The sequence below is a fragment of the Ursus arctos genome, unplaced genomic scaffold, assembly GCF_023065955.2.
Source record: "Ursus arctos isolate Adak ecotype North America unplaced genomic scaffold, UrsArc2.0 scaffold_4, whole genome shotgun sequence".
Taxonomy (NCBI): domain Eukaryota; kingdom Metazoa; phylum Chordata; class Mammalia; order Carnivora; family Ursidae; genus Ursus; species Ursus arctos.
Genome location: NW_026623056.1, coordinates 89552797 through 89572918, shown reverse-complemented (window position 1 = coordinate 89572918; position 20122 = coordinate 89552797). Strand labels below are relative to the sequence as shown.

Here is a 20122-nt window from a genome sequence, read left to right as displayed (position 1 = left end):
TCCCCGTCTAGTGGTCAACTATTCTTTGTTTAATTTGATTTTTATCAAACACCGTCTTGCTCTCCCCTGCGCCACAAAGAGTATCACTCTAACCCCCGCTGCCTCCAGCAGAGGTGAACGTGTGTCTGTGGAACCCACTTTTGTACCCTAGTCCTTGCCGACTTTTTCACGTGCACATAGTAAGCCCTCAGTAAATCTGCCAATAAGAGATGGAAATGTGGGAGTGATTCGCACGGGGATGGTTCAGCCAGGCTAAATGACTGATTTGGCCCCAAGACTCTGCATGAAGCCAGGAGATGGCTTCATGGAGGAGAGGGTATTCCGAGGCCGGAGGGGAGTGCTGGGGCTGGATCTTCAGTTCACCTCTTGGAAGTGAGAGAGGGGACCACGCATGGAGACGGTGCATTGAGACTGACTGACAGGGAAGCAGGAGGCAGGAGAGGAGCCGGCTCAGGACATGGGGATACGGAGCCAGCCCCGGGGCTTGGGAGAGGAAAGCAAGGGCAGAGGTCGCATGTCTGGCAGTTAGGAAGGCTCTGTCATCACTGTGTCTTGAGCCAAGCAGAGTTAGTAAAAGTTGCCTTGCCCACTGGGAAGAGCACTAGATACTCAGTAGATCATCTTCAGTTATTACTGTTTTGCAGATTGGACAGTTTTGGCTTCTGTAGAAATGCAGAGATTATTTATTTTGGAAAATCACATTCATTATTAATTCTTACCGCCTAGCCTTCTCCTCTTGCAAGAAAAAGTGAAATATTCTGGTTTAAAAACAGAAGAAGAAACTGTGCTTTCTATATATAGTATAGCTTCAGTTCACGAGCGTATAAATAAATTCTCAAATGTCAGATGTCAACACAGTTTCCAAAGTTAGTTAAGTAAGTGAGTACCTAATGGTTGATCTTGAATACTTTCAGCTTTTGGGAATTCAGTCTGCCTTGGATTAAATTTTACAGAAATTGTTTGTTTGCCAGGAGATGAGGACCTGTGGCGTGATTACAGCTCAGGAGCTCTAAGGAAAACACGAAATTTCTGAAAGCAGACTCATTTTGTATATATATAATTTGAGAAAGTTTTTCCTATCGTGCTTTAGAAAACTTAGACTGGAAAATTAGGGCCCAAACAAACAAAAAACGCTTCCTAATTATATTCTTCTGACATTTGTCTTTAACATTGTTTCTATCACTTCATTTTTGAGAGAGAGGTCCGAACCAGATTGGAAAAACAAATTCTCCCAATTCATGACTGTATCATTGACTTCACGTTTTCTGATAGAATCAAGGCCATTTTGTAAACACTATCCTTCTATCTTTGTTTTTAAGCCTGACTGTATCCCATCAAGGATGTGAAGCCTATGCTTATAGCCTCCCCCTGCCCCCAGAAAGCCACACCGAAGGCCACAGCCCAGACACACCCAAAAGATGCAGGACGAGGTGCTGCCCCCACCTGACCTCCCGCTCCTCACAACAGGATCTCCTTGAAGTCTGATGTAGCGCCACTAAATTAAAATAATCAAGCTCCAGTATCGTTGTCAGACCTCAAAATCATTTTTTTCAAGGAGGATTTTTGTCAATGAACCCCATGCTTCTCGATGACCACAGAATTATCAGTGTGAGAGAAATCACGGATTTTCATTGGAGCTTGTATGTAAAGGCTCCTGCATGAAGGGCATGACCCTGTGAGCAGAAATTAGGTACAGAACTCTAAGAACAATGATGGCAGGTAGCTGGATGCCAGCCCCTCCCTTGATCCCTGCTCCGGAGTCGGCTTCAGTGCTAACACCACCTTCTCACACGGGGAATCATGGATAGACCCAAGAGCTTGCAGCAGCCCCAGCAAACCTGCCGGGTTGAGAGAGGTGTGCTCTGCATTTCACTGTCTCGCATTGCTTTACCCTTCAAAGCGGAGACTTGCTCTGGACCCAGGTCGGGAGGCCATGCAGCTTCGAGTCAGCTGGGGGAGGACGGCCTGGTGCAAAGGTGGCTCTGAGCAAGTGCCCAGCACCACTGTGATTGTGACGGTCCCCACGCTGAGGTGGGGGAGACTGGGGGGGGAAGCAGAGGCATGGGCAGGCCGTGCCGATGGAGGGAAAAGAAAGCTCGAGGACAGAAAGTCAGATATGCGTGGGGCAGGTGTGTTTGGGTTCCACTGAGATGTTGGCCACGGCTGGGACAGGAGGGTGGGGGTGCAGAACAGAAGGGTGCAGAGGGAGGCAGGACATAGAACATAGGAATGGTAGTATGATGAGTAAGTGGCTTCAAGGGTGCTCTGGGCCCATGTCCCCTTTAAAAGGGGAAATTGGAAACCAGAATCAATGTTTAGGACCCAAATAAAAACTGGCACTCGCCATAGATGTGGAACTGGGTCAGGCTGTCTGGTGAGGCCGAGAGCCTCAGTGGGGACAGTGGCAGACCGAGCACAGAGAGGAGACATGCAGAAGAGACGTCAGGCTGGCGTTAGCAGGACGGAACAAGGTGGGGAGAAGGAAGCCGACTGCAGACCTGGCTCCTCTTTCTGTCCTGGCCCTTGTAAACATTTCCAGCCCTGATATCGCCGATTCCCTTCAAGTTCCTATTTGTAGAACAGAATGAACCATCTTTTCTGTCAAACTAGCTTTCTCTCTTAGCATTCTCACTCTCTCCTGGTCCCACCAGCCCTGGCCTCTGGAGTCAGCCCCCCCCACCCCTGACCCTTGCCTTCTTGCTTACGTATGGAGCCGGAGGGTCCTGTTGCCCCTCCCCCAGTAGACGAAGTTGGACACCTGCTTCTTCCTGCCCAGCTCACCCTAGTCCACCTGCACACTCTGTGTGCACCTGTCGATGCCCTCGTGAAGACCCACACGCAAGCTTCTCCCCACGTGATGTTCACATGCCAAACTGGGGCTCCGTGCTCCTCTGTGCTGTGTGGGGCACACGTTTCCATCGGCCACTGCCATTCCCTGAGCCCTTGTGTTCCTAAAGCCATGGGCCTCCTTCCTTCCCCCATTCTGATTTCCTGACTTTACCTCTTACGTTTTTATTTTGTTTCTATTTTTTTAAGATTTTATTTATTTATTTGAGAGGGGGAGGGAGAGAGAGCATGGGGCGGGTGAGGGAAGAAGGAGAAGCAGACTCCCCACTGAGCAGGGAACCTGATGCAAAGCTCGATCCCAGGACCCTGAGATCATGACCTGAGCTGAAGGCAGACGCTTAACCGACTGGGCCACCCAGGCACCCCTGACCTTGCCTCTTATTATTTTGCTAAGAAAACACAATCAGGTTTGAACCTACTTCCTTCAACCAGCAAGTCCACCAAAAGCTCTCCCATTGTTTCCTCCCTCCTCCCACCGCAGAGATGGTCGCGCTGATGCCCCGGGACCCCACCACCTCCATTCCTGATAACACCCTTGCATCTATGCCCAGACATTGTTCCTTCAAGTGTATCTTTTCTTTCCATTATATGGATTTCCCCCTTTACCTCCCCTTGTGTCAAACACCCAATGATAATTATTATTGCTTATATTTATTGAATACGTTATTTTCATAACAATCCTATGGCATGTATTTTATTGTCCTGTTCTATAAAGAAGGAAACCGAGACACAGGCACAGCTACTAAGTGAGATAGCCAGAATTTGAACTCAAGCAGAAAGACTGAAACACCCATCAACTTAGCATCTCCATATCAAAACTTCTCCTGAACCAAGGACAGCGTGTTTCCCTCAATCTTGCCTCTCCCTTAATCTGACCTTCATCTTTGCCCTTCCATCGACTTCCAGACGCTTTGAACACGTTCACATTCACTACTGCTGCTTTCTCATCCGCCTCATGCTCCCCCTCCTCCTGCAAACGGGCATCTCCAGTCCACAGACATGGCCCTTGTGCAGCTCAGTGGGGGCGCTAGACCCGTCAGGCCTGCAGCGTGTTTCCATCCAGAGGGGTCCCTCCCCCCGAGTCCTGCGCTCCAGTTGCTTCTACTCCTTGGAAGATGACTGAGTGTCCACCGCACTGTGGGCTGGGCTGTATCGCAGCGCGTGCATTCGGCTGTTCTGGTAACACGTCAGCTCTCGGTGGACCAAACCGGGTTCCACCTCTTAGTTCCGCACAGAGTGCCTGGTGCTAGCGTGGGTCTGATACCTAGGGACTGGCTGGAACGGGAAGGTGATCGGACTCTCCACCAGCGTTGGAAGGAGGGCGGCGTGAGTTGCATGCTTTGACGCTTTAACTTTGCTCCTGTCTTCTGAGGCTACCGCCCCCAGGTCATGAGCATTTTCAAGCCATCAAAGGGACTCAAAAGGAGAAGAATCTTGTTTTGTTTTGTTTTGTTATGTTTTTTTGCCCCAATAGCACCACGCCACCTGAGTGACCCCAATGCCATGTCCCTAAACGCGACTTCCGAGGGAAAGAGAAGGGCCTTTGACAGGCGCCACAGGGTTTCATAAAAGCCATGTTGTCTTACAACTTCTTACCTGAGAACTTTCCAGACTTGAGGTTTATTAATCACGGTGTCAAAGAAGGTGAGGAGGTGGTGAGAAGGAACACAAGGACAGGTCCTCAAGGTTCATTTTTCCCGGGAGCGAGTACCCACAGGGTGAATTCCGTACCAGCGACTTGGCCATATTGATCAGCTCACTAAAGCTGCAAACACGCTTCCCTGCACTGCCGGGGACCTCTCTTCCGGGCCTGCGTGCTGTGTAGACGTCAGTCTTCTCTGGATCTCAGTTCTAACCGGCCTGTGGGTTTTGGTCTTTACAGCTCCTGACGGCCCACCTCAGGAAGTTCACCTGGAGCCCCTGTCATCTCAGAGCATCAGGGTCACCTGGAAGGTAAGCCAAGCAAACACCTGTATCCTGGCCCTTCATTCATGGGGTGAGCACTTCATGCACGTTACGTGTTAGGATGCCGAGACACTAACATTTTGTGAAACTGGTTTTGCCATGTTAAATTAAAAGCCCTTTTCTTAGCGTCCGACATGCATATCCACAATTTGAACACTTTCACAGCAAATTCTATATGGACAGAGCGTGGAGTTGTTACGTCTGGCTTTCATTCTTTGAATTTGATTGGGTGCTAAGAGCTGGTGTCCACACAAATAGGGGAACAGATGTGCCCCACACATCTACCATCAGCCCGGGGGAAGCTTTTTCTAAGTGCTTCTCCAAAGTGGCAAATCCAGGTCTGGCAGATAGTCCACAGAGCTGGCAGAAAAGACTGTCGCCCTCACTGTGCCACCAGCTAGCGGTGTCCTTGAGGATGTCCTTCACTTCCTCCTCGGCGAGGTGGCCTGTGGAGCCAGCTGACGGCCAAGGCAGTGGTGCCCACACGTGGCCGTAGATGCGGACTGGCTGCTGATCAGCCAAGGGCTTGTGGCTGGTCACTAGGAGAGACGCCTTGAGCTACGGAGCAAACAACTACACACTCAGCACGGTTTCGTCCGGCTGCCATGTTTTTCTAGCAAAGCCATTGGTGAAGGAAGCAGCATCCGTTTACATGCTGGAGCAAGCTGGTCACAAGGGGCGTGGGAGGTGCCACTGCCCCTGGGGTTCTTGAAGTCACTGACCTGGTGGGGGAAACTGTCTTGGCAATTAGTCATCCCTGGAGGTGCTCGTGCAGAAGATGGCTGTAGACTCTTTACCTAGAGTGCTCTTGTTGGGTCCGGACTTGTGTGAGTCGTACTGGCTCTTCCAGTCCTGAGGCTCCCCCTACTGTGGTCTCACCCTTTCCCTGCGTTCTCACTCAGAGGAGAGGCCAACAACCACAGTGGGGTCCTCAAGTGGCGTGGCCCTAAAACCATAAAGGCCTGACTCATCACACCGGTTGTTGGTCTTGTCCTTCTGGTAACAGCTCTTTTGTACAGGGAGCTGGGTCTAGAACAAAAAAGGCTCCTCGTTGTCAGGGTGGCTACCGTCTTCAGCACCAATGCCGCAGCCCCTTCATACGAGCTCTTGTAGCCCAGCCAGTGCTTGGCTCCAGCGGATGGCAGGCCGGGACTGTTCGGCCGCACAGACAGCACAGGCCGAGCAGTGTGGGAAGGGGTGGCGTTCCTCTCTGTGAGTGTGTCCACCAGCTGCGAGCATCACACGCTATATGATAAAAGGCACTCAGCAAGCCGTCGCCCCGTACGCATCCCGGCTGCTCTACAGACGGAACGCTGGCTCACTCTGTCTCAAATTAAAGGCTCTGTGAGCCTTCATCCACTGGCTCTGCACAGTCTCGCATTTCGCCACCGAGAAAGGCCAGCTATTCCTGCGGCCCCTAAAGCTTTCTGGGTCCTGCCTGAGAAGGGGGTCTGTCCACAGAGCTCTGACACCTAAAAGTGGAAACTTTCTAGACTTGGCATGGCATCCTTCTGTCTCCAGAGGAGAAAAAAAGCAAAAGTCAGTAAATTGCAGTCAAGTTCCTTCTTAATGTCAAAAGAATGAACACGCTGTGGGCTATGCCAAGAAAGCCTTGCCTCCGTTAGATCGTGAGCCGATCGTAACGCACGGTGCGCGGAGCAGTGGTTTCTTTCGGAGCAGCGGGCCGATGTTGTGGGGGCTGTCAGCGCGCGGACAGGTGTCCGGGTGGTTTAACGGACTGAACGAGGTAAGGACCCCCGTTTGGTGGCTTGTTATTTCATGGTGCCCTGATGACGTAATGAAAGTGCATCACTGATTCAACTAAACTGTATGCCGATCCGAAGTGTACGAAAGGACGATATGCTGCATGAAATATGCCTTGATTTTACGGTGTGAAAGCCCCAGATTTGCATTTTGTGTAAGGAAACTGAGCAGAAAGGGAAAGAGAGAAGGAAGTAAAGAAAGAAAGAAAGAGATCACATGAACTCAGAGAGGGACCCTATTAACTAGAAATACTGGGGTGGTGGGAGGAGTGAGCTGGAAACTCATTCAGGGTCACAGGACAACAGACAGAAGTAAAAGACGCACTCAGGGGGAGAGGAGACGGAGGGGAGAGTGGTGCCGGGGCTTCGGTGGGAAAACAGCCATTTTAGACTCTCCCGCTCTGAAAGGCGCGCTGGTGGTCCTTAACACCGAAGCTGGGTGTTGGTTGTCTGGTTACTGTGTAAGCAGCACTTCGGTGCTATAGCCCTTCTACTGAACAATGTACACAGCACAATCTTCCCTTCTTAGTTTAGCCATGTCTTTCACCTTGGAAAAGTTTCAAATTTTTAAAATTTCAAGCCTGGGGAAGGTTCCCCACGGCCCGATGAATGTCAGCCAAGACCCATTGGACTCACGAGGCCGTTCATCATTGGCGGCAGGCTGTCACCCTCCCCTTACCACTGTCCCAACAGACCATCCACGTGCCCACAGCTGGCACCCCCTCCTCCTTCGCTGTCATTGACGACACTGTTTGTAACACACACACCCCACCCCGTCCAGTCCTGCATGACTTTGGAAGTGTAACCCGCAGTCTTGGTGGCAGCCCAGTGGGGCCCCCATCCCTCTGTTTTCTGGCACCTCCTCTGTGGTTCGCTGAGCTGCTTAAGGTCAGGGAAGATCTCATTCATCTCTGGTCCCCAGTGGCTGGCACGCTTGCATGAATGAATGAGTGAGTGAACAAGTGATTGGGTGAGGACACTGGCGACTTGAGAATGGTGAGGTCCATAGCCCAAGTGTTTCAAATCATAGTAGCCTCCAAAGCATTCCGTCTCTCAGAAACGGCCACGGAGAAGACACCCAGCTATGGGGAGCTCCAGATTCCAGCTGGAGTGTCGTGAGGGTCTAACTCATGCTGCAGTGTGGTTCCCCTAAGCCCACCGTGGTGGGCACCCAAAACCGCAATCCCCGCTCCGGGGAGCGCACAGACCCACCACTTTATGTGTGGGCTTCTATTGTAATTTATTGAAAAATAAATGACAGTAATGGTTCAAAAAATTTGTGATAAGTGTCAGAGGAAATGGCCCTCTGCCCTTCACATCAAATGTCAGCCTTCAGGAAGATGTCCAAGAACCAGGGCCCTATTAAATCAGGCTTTTAATACCTTTATGTATTTGGAGTTAAATAAAAATGCTGAGCAGTGCCTTGATGGGAACTCGAGAGATAACATAAGCGGTTCTAAATAAATAAAAGGAAGTAAATGATGATAAAGATTCATTTTTCTAGCTCTTATTCCTCCCCTTTGAAAAACAGAAGGGTCTGCATAAGCAAATACAATTTCTCGCAGTTTTTGCTGGGGTTATTCAGAATCAGAAAGAATATGGGGCGCCTGGGTGGCTCAGTCAGTGAAGCATCTGACTCTTGATTTCAGCTTAGGTCACGGTCTCAGGGTCATGAGATCCAGCCCCGCATTGGGCTTGTTGGTGCTCAGCATGGAGTCTGCTTGTCCCTTTCCCTCTGCTCCTCCTCTCCTCTCAAATAAATAAATAAATACATAAATAAATAAAATCTTAAAAAAATCAGAAAGAATACTTAAAGCTACTGATTATTGATAATATGTTTGATTAAGTACCTGAAAATCATAAACCTACAGGAGAATTCTTTGGTTTTTCAGAAAATTATGGCTTTAGTCTATCTCCCCAAGTGTCAGAATACTGACAGAATAAGTCTCTTTTGACATGGCCTATCACCTTCTCTGCTGGTTAGTCTCAGAACCAACCGATCCCATTTTCTTGCAAATGAAGGACAGTTTTTGATTGCCTGCTCTCTCTAGTGCTCATAACATAAAATCTTAAGTATCTGAAATATTTAACTATTACAAGTATCTCCAAACATTTCTCCAGAGGATGCCAATTAAGGCAGAGATTTTTTTTTCCTATTGATGTTAATGTTTTCTTTTGTTTTGAATGGGAAGTCTTTTTAGAGCCATATGCTGTCCCAAAAGTATGAAATGTTCGATTGTTTAAATATTACAGAGCTAAAAACAGTTGTCCGGCTGAGGACTCAAGACCAAGTCCTGAGAATGATTTTGCACTTTCTTGCCCCACTATATGAAATTCACTGACTGCGTTTTATTTAGAATGCACAGTGTTGCAGATGACATCCCCGATCTCTAAAATTTGAACATTGCATAGTTAGGGATTTAATTAAATTTCAGTAATCCGAAGAATACTTTTAACTAAAACACCGCATCTGCACCATCCCCAGTAATTCCAGCTAATTGAGGCATCGTTGCAATATGTTATGTTTCCCAGATGAGCTCTTACAATGGGAGAATGGCTTAGCTTGTCATTTAAAAACAGAACTGCCGTATTGCCAGTGACCTTCATCATCATGATTTAATAAACTGCAGGCTCCGCTTGACTCCTGCATCTGAATCCCTCTACCCAGGACATGGCATGCCACATTGGAAAAGGACTGTTTTCTAGAACGGTGCTTCCGGGCTGGGATCCCTGGGAAAGCAGTCTTTCTGAGCATTTGCTCTCAGCCAGGCATTGTGCTCCACTTTGCATGCATTATGCTGTTAGATCTGTGTACCGGGCATACCGGGTTTCACACAAGCTCCTGACATTGAAGGGATTTGCCCAAAATCTGAGGGCTTGGGACTGTCAGATTGAGGACCCTCACCAAGGTTTTCCAACTGGTTTCTAAGCAACCGATAAGCTAAGGTAACCAAAATGCCAAGACCGTGGCTTGTGCATAGTAAGGTTCAACAAAGATTAGTTTCTTGTCCTGTTCCTTCCAACTTCATGTTAAAAATTTTACTCGACTTTAATATTAGAGAAAATAGGAAAAAATGTAATTTCTATCTTATCCCTCTTTCTTTCCAAGTGTAAACTTAGCCTTAGCGTAACTGGAGTAGTAAGTCAACACCCTTTTTTCCAACATCCACTGAAATTCAAAAGGGTTGCCTTGAAATTAATTTTACTTCATTCCTTGACTCTCGCTTTAATCCTCGGGCTATGAAAAATTACAAAATTTACATTTCTTAATCAATTTGTTCTGGAGTTGAATTTACAGCAGCTTTATTAAAAATCCCAATGACCAACATGTCTTACAAATATTTGAGGAACTGTCAGCCCTTCTCATATTGACAAGTCAGCCTCTTCCCCTCTAGCAGGAGAAGAAAAAGCCAAACTGATTTCAAAACCTCTTGGTCGTCCACATACCCTACGATTATTCTCTCTCAACTTCTGACCGTTGACTAGCTCTGTGAGGGTAGAAGGCCTATTTTACTTTGTCTCTTTTGTTTTTGTTTGTCCACTACACCACCAGTAGAAGTATATTTAAAGGTTTGTTAAATGAATACATAAGCCATTCCCGTTGTGCATATTCATGTTAAAATATTCATATCAAGAGGGGCTACCTTTTCTTTGGAAACCCCGTGACCATATTCACATCTTACTTTTTTGTGCATGTATAAAATAGACAAATCCCCTTACTAAAGCCATTCACTGCTTATTTGCCTCATTTGGCATATATTTGGCATCTCTCTCCATGTATCCCTTGGATTAGCCTTCCTGGTTTAGCCTCGTGACTGGCCTTCACCAATGACCCTAGTTCTCTGTCCCAGAGAAGAGCCTCAAGCCAGTCTGCCCAAAGGGTCCTGGCTGGCCTCCCAACCTAAGCAGACAATTCTCTTGGTTCCCAACCGCCAAGTGTAGCAAAAAGATGCTGGCCACCTTTCCAAAGGCTGCTCAGCCGCCAGGACCGTGGGTCCAGGGCTGACACCGGGCACATGGGAGAGATTGGCTCAGGCTCACTAGAGGAGGCACGTCCTAGTGTACTGCTCCAGTTAATTGACCCTGACAGGACACAAACTGGGCTTGGCCTGAGGGCTAGGACCAAGGCCATCTCCATGCATCCGCTGGTAGTCCTTTCAGATGGTTTATTCTGAAAGCTTCACACGGAGCCTGGATGAACCTGACAAGGCAAGGTATCCGAGAGCAGGCGCGTCCGTGGTTCTGTCTCAGAGCTGTTAGATTATAAACTGCTAGGTTACAGTGAGTCAGGAGGCCTTGACAGAGAACGTGTTGTCGAAGATGCAAATATGAACAGCACATAAGAATCACGAGGTCATAACTAAAAGAGCATTCTGGGCACGGATTGATGACCAGCCATAGGTCTTTCTTTGATACATCAACCTCACATTTCACAAGGGAATTAGAACCTAAAGTTGGAACATCAGGCTAAAAATTGCTCATGGTTGAATAATATTGAAAATTACTTAATTGTCTATTAAGTACACTGTGCATAATTTTAGCTATGAAATCTTACAGAGACATAAATATATATATATATATGAATACATTATGTATTCACTTCATTATGCATAGGGTAGGATTAAAATGTTAAATGTATCTACAACAAAAATTGCATATAATAAGAATATATGATATGATATGATATAAAGTACTGGATTAGACCTCAGGAAAATTAGATATTACTGCCATTTCTACACCTAATAAAAATGATCTCCATCCTGGATGCTGGCCCCCTGGTGGCTCTGGATAGTGCAGCCCTTTCTGAACAATGCATCCCAGTAAATGTAAATCTTGTGAAATTTGCCTGACAAAAATAAATAAATAATTTTATTATTTATTTTAAATAATCTAATAATTGCTGGGTAGGTAGTGATTTTAAGAAAAATATTCATAAGATATTCTCAGGTATAGTTTTACTGATTCTCATAAAATACTAACTCTGCTTTTAACAGAACAAATCAGAAGTCCAAGTTACAGTGAATGTGGAGCTAAGTATTATAAAAGAGCTGCTTGGCATCCATCAAGTGAGTGAGTGAGTGAATATACACAATTTTATGTGCCTGATTTTCCTAGAGAGCACTCATTAAGCCATCTTGCTGGTAACACATTTCTCGTCTTATCAGAGAAATCAAATAAGGTAGATACATTAGTAAATGAGCACGGATGGTAGAAGGAAAAATCAAATGAATAAAAGAAAACGTGTCCGACCAAGAAGTCCACAGACATCAGGTGACACCTATCATGTCATGGACATGTCTCCGAAAGCAAAGGAAGAAATCTGATGTGCCTTTTATCATTTAAAACCAGGCTGGACAAAGTTCTCGTGGTCTGTTTCAGGAAGAACTCCAGCCAGCACAGGGTGAGCCAATTGCTGTAGGAGACTTTTCTGCATCTAGTTTCCACATTCCGTTTTCATGGTAACATGAAACAGAACAGAAAAACACAAGGCATGCTTTCAGATTCATGTCGCCAGGACAAATACGTTTAACCTAATGCACAAAGATGTCATCAGCTAGCTCTATCTCAAGGTAGCCTCCCATAATATTTTTAAAAGCCACCTCCTCTTTGTATTAAAATCTCCTAAAACTAGTTTTACCTTCTTGTAACCCTTGTGATGGATTCTTCCCATTAGCACATTCTTTTGAAAATTTTAACTTGAGATATAAAATAAAAGTGCTACGTGCTTTGAGTAATCGTAGAAACATTGGAAATGAAACAATTCTGCCTTTTAAACATATATTATCATTTTTGTTTTTTCTGAAAGTAACAATCTGAAGTTGGAAATAAGCCCTGTTTTTATCTAAATAACAGAAGAATTCAGGAGGTGTGTTCTTATTGGCTTCTGGAAGTCAGACTTCCTGAGAAAGGAAGGGGTGGGGCAGAGAATGGGCAGCGTCAGTCCGGGGGGCCCTGTACAGGGCTTGTGGCTGTCTCTGCATTTGAGCATGTGTCAGGTACATCCCCCGTCTGAGAACCAGAGTGGTCCCTGGGGGATCCTAAGTCCAGAATAGTATGTTCCTAACAGGGGAAATGATCCTATTGGACACTTTCTCAACACTCTTCTCCTCCATATCCATTCATGAGTGTTCATGCCTGAAATTCCTTCAGTTGGGGCCAATGCTTTTCATTACCCACGCACAGATAAGAGACAAACGTAAATAGCTCTATGAAAGCAATGCCATCCTATGCTTCAGTCATGACAGAAGGTGTATAAGGTAGATGTTCATCCATGACCAAAAGTCCGCTGTTGATGCAGGCATTGCTGGTCTTCTGATGGAACATGGGTTAGGACTTGGCCACCCCAGCAAGAAAGGGGACTGACTCCATCAAGCACTCAGCCCAAGCCCTGGCCTCTCTCCAACCCTCCTCTCATGGACGTGCCTCTCCTCCCACCATTGCTCGCCTCCCACTCACTCCACCTCCAACCCCAGCCCACCCCATGAATTCTACCCCACACCCTGCATGCTGATTCAGTCCACAGCACTGTGTCCCCCAGGGGTCTGTAAAGTGTTTCTGTCAAGGTCCAGAGAGTAGACGCTTCCAGCCTTGGAAGAGCTACGTAGTCTCTGTCTTAACTCCTAGCTCTGCCAACCGTAGCACAGAAGCACACAGCCAGTAAAACTTTACTCAGGCACGCTGACATTTGAAGCACATGTAATTTTCACGTGTCACAAAATATTCTTCCTCTTTTGAATTTTTCAGCCATTTAAAAATATTATATATATATACATTCTTAGCTAAGGGCCATATAGAAGAAATGGCCAAATAGACTGGGCCCCGGTACGGTAGTTTGTCAACCATGCTTTATCGAACATGACGATGCCTGGGAAGCATCCTTGTGCAGCTGGAAGAATTCACAAATAGCTTCTTACTACTTGGCTCTTTCATCAGGGGGTTAAAGCACCAAGGGCCTCTTTCCAGCCGTGAAGTTAAAGCCTTCCTTTCATTCAGCAGTTCCTTTCAACTGCAGATCTTCTTTGGTCCTTCTGGACAGACCCTCCAGTAGCAGAAGTTACGAAGACTGCGACGCAGCCATTCTTCCTATGGTTGAGGCAGCCCATTCCTTTACAAAGACGCTAACACCTTTGACAATACTGCCTTTTCACTTGCTTAGCAGATGTGGATCAGCTGTGCCCCCAGATCTCTGTGGCCAGCCTGCCATCCCAAGGGGCTCCCGTTACCTACAGGGGAGCCCCTCCAGGTTGGGTCCCTCTGGTCTGCATTGGAGGAGCCAAGCCCTTTGGGATCACTCAGCTGTCGCTAAATAGCCGGGGTCCCAGCCTTATGCTCACAGACTAGCACACACTCCCTCCTGGCATCCTAACCCAAACCCCTTTCCCTCTGCATCCCCATTGCCTGCGCAATGTCTAGACGCACAGGTGAGACCTGGCTTCCAAAGCCTTACAGTCTCCAGGTGCGTTGCTTCCTGGTTGGGCCCTGGCTAAGCCTCCTGGTGGCCCATGGACACGTCTCATGCAGGCCCTTCCCACTGTCTCCCTACTCTTTTCCTGGTCCGAACCTGGACACCTCCACTCTCTGTGTCATCTATCTCCAACAGACTCCACTCCCAGACTCTGGGACACTGTGAGCCACCCTTCGGGCCAAGTCTGTTTCTCAGAAACATTGAGACATCTAGAGGCCCCAGCATTTAACGTGGGATGTTCTGGAGACCAACTCTCAGAGCCAATACATATAACACCAGGTGGAGTCTGCATATGTGCCATGAATTCCTTTGTTAAGTCTTCGGCAGAAAGCACTGGATAAGCCTTTAAGGCTGGTGTGAAACGCTGTGTGTGGTTACCAAGGAGTGTGTGATGCAAAGAACGGTGAAATTCAGCCAAAGGAGGGGGGCCCAGCAAGAATATCTCTTCAACACGTGTGTTGGTTGGATGAAAGAAAGAAGGAAGGAAAAAAGAAGAAAGAAAGAGAAAGAAAGAAAGAAAGAAAGAAAGAAAGAAAGAAAGAAGAAAGAGCCACCCCGCACTTTAGAAATTAAATAAATGAAGTCCTGTTATGTAATAGTTAACCTCCGTTTCATCCCATAAAACTGTAAGAGCCTGTTTCTGAAATTCTCCATGTGTTTTCCAAGCCCGAGCACACACGTGGCCACCGCCTCCCCCCGCCAGCTGCCAGATCTGACGAGAACACAGTGACTACCAGCTTCAAGTCACAAAGTTCTTGGCCTCTCAGTGTTGTGCCTATTTCAAAGTTCCGTCATTCATCCTTGATTTCTCAGACCTGCACTGAAGAGCTCCTGTGTTCAAAGCACGGCTCATGGTCAGATCACATGTCCACTTTTTATTTCGTAACACGTGGCCTGTCATTCTGTCCTGGCCGCTCGATGGATGGTAGCTTTGGAGAAGGGCTCCACGTGGCCGTGTGTGCCCTTCATCTGAGACCTACGGTGTGGCCCTGTGTTTAGTGCAGAGCAGCCCTCAAGCCAGACACAGGAATGCAGACATGCTCCGAGGCAAGGAAGTGAGCATTCTCTGCTCTGACATCGATTCCTCAAAACCCGTCGCCCGTGCACCTGGCGCAGCTGCTCCTCTGGGGTTTCACCCGTCAAGGCAGCTGCTCCCCCTCCCACCGAGGCCCCACGTGAAGCAGAGTCCCTTTCCTGCCATGCCACTCATGGGACCATAAAGATCTGACTGTTGTTGTATGTGTTCCCTTTTGTTCTTCTAAGAGACCAGGAAAATGGGTTATTAGTGACCTGAAACTTGGGAACACACAGTTGTCACTTTTTAACGACGTCGTCCATCCTTAGGGATGCCAACACTCAACCTTACAATGACAACCCAAGACAACAGCAGTGGTTCTCAAACTTGAGCTCACTCCAGAATCCCCTGGAGGGCTTGTGAAAACACAGATCGCCAACTCCCGCCCTCAAAGTGTGTTTCTCATTCAGAAGGGTTTCCCTAGCTTTCTCTACAAGCCCACCATCCCTATGGGGGTCCACAGGCAGCACAGAAACCTTCTGAGGGGTCATTGGGAGCTGTTCCTTCCGGGATCATCTCTGGTTATCTTGCCCGGGTACAGTGGGGCAGCCTGGTTGCATTCCTGTAAGGCCATCCCTCTTCAGCAATGGCCTGTCCTCCTAGAGGCTCAGATGAAATGCCCCTTCTCTGGAACTCTTTCTGCCACAATGGGAAAAGGCACCTCTCCCTTTTCCCTTCCACGATACTGCATGCCAACCCTCAGCACTGCCAGCACCACGCTCTGCACAGATCATAGCTTCACGCGCAGGTCTCCCCTTGCACAGGAGAGGCTCCCGTTCCTACCTGCTCACTGCATGAGCTAACCAGGTAGCTGTTATTTATTTGAGGGGCAGGGACAGGGACTGGCAGGAGTACACGAAGATAAGGAAGACAGTCCACAGCCCCTGGAATAAAAAGGAAATGAGGACAGGTTACATATTAAGTGAATTTGGAAAAACCTAAAAGACAATGTGGGATTCATTCTTCACCTGAGTTACTCAACATGTCCGAGTAATGGGGTGCTCTTGGAATGCAGAAACGAGCAGAGGTTTTAGCTCTCACAGCTGGTCAGCCGGTGAACCCTGGCATTGAGCAGAGTCCGTTCACCTGTGCTGGGAAGGGGGAGGGAAGTGTGCCAGAAACAGGACCTGGCTGGTGGCTTTCTAAAGTAGAGAAGCCCGCTCTAAGCTCTCGCATCCTTGATGGCGCTGTGAGCACTTGCACATCCCCGTTCTTACTGACTTCTTAAAGACCTCCGTACCTGCCACAGGCAGCTCCCAGGCTCATTTAGACGGACACATAAAATACAGACACTTACGAACCACAGATACACTAGCGCTGTGCTACTGTTGTCATGGAGATCAAAAGAGACAGTTTCTTAAAGGAAGTGGGGGCAGGAGGGGGGCCCAGAGGCTGGAGGAAGGACACCTGGAAGGATGAAAGAAGGCTGTTCGGGGAGACTACAGGAGGAGAAAAATGCCAGGGCTAGAAAGGGGAGAGAGTTCCCCAGATGGCAGATAAAGGAGACAAATAGAAAGAACCCGGGCTTATTACTGGATCCAAAGGTAAATGAAAGGGAGAGTAGTATTCAACACAGAAAACTAATGCACCTCTACACGAGAAACACAACAATGGTAGAGAAGGGCTTCTCCCAGGGCTGTAGCTTGAGAGTCTTGAAGGGGCTTGCGAGAAGGTAGAAACAGAACGCACGTAAGTCAGAGCGGTCTGTACATAACAGCATCTTCTGGTGCAGAAAGGGGCTCAGATGGTTGAATTCGGCGATACACAGTGAACCTCAGATCTTCTTTTTTCTTTTCTTTTCTTTTTTTTTAAATTTTTCCATTCACTTACTCTCCAAAGTCTTCCTTTAATATGTATTAAGAGGACTGGTTGCCAGGTGAGCTTTGCTATAAATCTGTGGGTCTTCCGTAAATGATCCTTATTCTAAAACCATGTCACCCATGAACTGGCCGAACAAGGGGACAAACGCTCCAGAGTCCTGCTTGAAGAAGGAAAAGAAAAAGGATGCCATTGTCCAAACAAGTTGGCTCTTCAGACGCTATTTTCTTCCCTGGACGGGGTCTGGGAAGTGAAGCTGGACCCCTCCAAATCCCGCCTGGACCTCTTCTGATGCATGAGCCACCATGCTGAGTGGCCGCAGGGAAGCCAGCTCTCAACTTGGATCCAAGTTGCACGGTTCTCCTGAGAGATCCTTCTGCACCCGCTAGTCCAGACCTCTGATCAACAGCTGCACCATGCACCTGGAGTCTGGGCAGATCTTCTATCTTCAAACCGTTCTCATTAGCCCTGTACCCAGTCAGCTTATAAACCTGCAACTGACCTCATTCCTGCCCATCACTGTTTTTGTGCCTCATATCCACTCAAAACCATTCTCCTCTGCACCTGCAGTAACATTGGCTGAGGATGTCCACTGTGCTGAAGCCCTGCTTTGGACACGTGAGTGGCTGAGATTTCAAACATGCTTGTGAGAATCCTTAGGCTCTTGGAGCTTGCAATCAAGTCCTTGGAAACCCAACATTCAGTATGGAACAGTGGCCGCAGGAGGGCATGGAAGTTCTTGCTGAGCTGATGGTGAATCAGTGCGGGTGGAGGCTGGAGGAGAGAGAACTCCTTGGACGGAGGCAGTCAAAGGAAGCGGATAAGCTGGAAGTTGAGTTGGCTTTGGAGAATGAGTTGGGCTTTGATAGAGGAGGAAGAAGAGCCGTCTCTGATGAGGGCTTTCATGAGATGGGGAAAAACAAGAGAGGTGGCATTTCCAGGCTTGTTCTAGCAAGCAAGAGAGAATCCTAGGTCATCAGGGAACATCCAGGGGACACTAGCCTGAAAAGACTAAAACCGAGCTTAAATCTCACAACGGGTGCTGCTGAGATTTGGGGAGAAGGGGGCATGATCGAAGTCGTTTCTTAGGAAATTTGCCTTCTCCGGTATCTGCAATCCAGATTCCAAGTATGTTAAGAACTCTTACCGGATTCCCTCTTTTTCTTTTCATCCTACTCCACCGTTAATTTCATTCATGTAGTTTCATGAAACAAATAATTATTTCGGATCCATTTTGTCAGTCACAATTTGATGCTATTTAACGGCCAGAGAATTTATTCTAGAACTGCTTTCCCCATTAGGATTTCTCCCTTACATACATCTTCCTTTATCCCAGGTAAATGCATGCTCCAAGGCACAGATGTTTAAAGCATCATCCAAAACATATTTTACTTTTTTAAGATTTTTATGTGTTCATTTGAGAGAGAGAGAGAGAGCACGAGCAGGGGGGAGGGTCAGAGGGAGAGGGAGAAGAAGGCTCTCCGCTAGGCGGGGAGCCCAATGCGGGGCTCGATCCCAGGACCCTGAGATCATGACCTGAGCAGAAGGCAGACCCTTAACTGACTGAGCCACCCAGGCACCCCACAAAACATATTTTAAAGTAAAGGATATTATGCACTAACTTATCTTGGGATGACGCGAAGGCCATTGCCACACTCATCCACATGCCCTGTCCCCGCCGTCTTATCCATTCAACTCAGAGAAAGTCTCCAGGGTCACTTTCAAAGCCCTTTGGAACTTGTACCACATTCCCTAAAATTTCCTACACTGAAGATACAGAATTCCTCTGTCTATGGACTTTTAAAGAGAGATCGGAGTTTTCGATATATTCTCAAGGATTTCTTTAATGCAAACACATCCCTAAGTGGAAATCTGACGATCCAGCCTATAAATAATAATAAAACATAAACTTTCCCTGACATAGTTAGTTTGACTTGTTTTTGTGCGTGAAAACAATACTTTCTCTTCGTGTGATTTGTTAAATGTTTCTTTGATTAAAAATATCTATCATGGGGCCCCTGGGTGGCTCGGTCAGTTAAGCATCTGCCTTTGGCTCAGGTCATAGTCCCAGGGTCCTGAGATCGGGTCCCACATTGGGATCCCTGCTCAGCGGGGAGTCTGCTTCTCCCTCTGCCCCTCCCCACCACCCCTGCTCTCTCTGTCTCATGCTCTCTCTCAAATAAATAAAATCTTTTAAAAATGCCCATCATAAATTAAGCTAGTTAGAATGTACTTTCATCTATGCGAGGGAAGATAAGAAGACCCCACCCTACCTGCGCAACCAGATCACAAACCCAAGGAGCTAAAAGTCAGCAGGCAGATGCCCCTGCTTTGGGAAGGTTTAGCTAAATTGGTTGCCGCTCTATGTAAACATTTTCTGATGGGCATTTGCCTCTACCCCCTTCACTTGCTTCTTGACCTGACGCCATAACCAGCACACTGTGATCCTGACTTAGGATCTGAGGAGGAAATGAGGAAATTTGCTTTTAAAAATGTGATTTTACTGCCATCTAATCCCACTGGGAGGGGGCATATCAGACAATTCTTAAATATTTGCTGAAATGCATTAGTGCTGCTCGAAGCCTCGTTCTGCCTTCTTCCTGTGCAGACTCCACGGGCTGGCAATATGCCCACCTGGTGGCCCCACCCCCTCTGTTCACCTGCCCCCTTTCCTCACGGCTGTGTGCTGACCACCCCCCACTCTGCTCCAGCCACTCTGCCTCCCCCAGCTGCTTTCTGCAGGTACCACGTGCCACCTCGTCCCTGCCCCAGTCCCAGACCCAGGCCATCTTTCCACGCCCGCCGGGGCTGGCCTCTTCCAACCACTCTGAGTTTGCCACGTGCTGGATGCCCACTGGCCTCGCCGTCCAGTGCCGGATGCTTAGACACCTGAGGTTCTCTCTGGTTTCCTAAGTGTTTACTCGCTCTCTCCAACTGGACTGCCAGCGCTTTGGGGACAGAGAAAGCCTTTCATGGTCTTGGGTAACTTAAATCCATGGTTTGTAGTGGAATACAGACACACACACGTACGTACACACGTGTACTCACACACATGCACACACAGACAACACACTCATACATACACATTTGCACAGACACATATCTCTTGACTGCCTGAAATTCTACAAAACTTTTATTACTTCAGGGCATTTGCTGTGTTGTTCTCATAACATACTTGAAAAGAGTTTG

General features: G+C 47.6%; 1 protein-coding gene across 1 annotated transcript in view; it reads left to right on the top strand.

Annotated features, from left to right (window-relative positions):
• Positions 1–20122, top strand: part of DSCAM (DS cell adhesion molecule) — a 597611-nt gene that overhangs the window by 478366 nt on the left and 99123 nt on the right. The window contains 1 exon segment of the mRNA XM_048215087.2: positions 4730–4800. Within this exon segment, the coding sequence (XP_048071044.2) occupies positions 4730–4800 (71 nt within the window).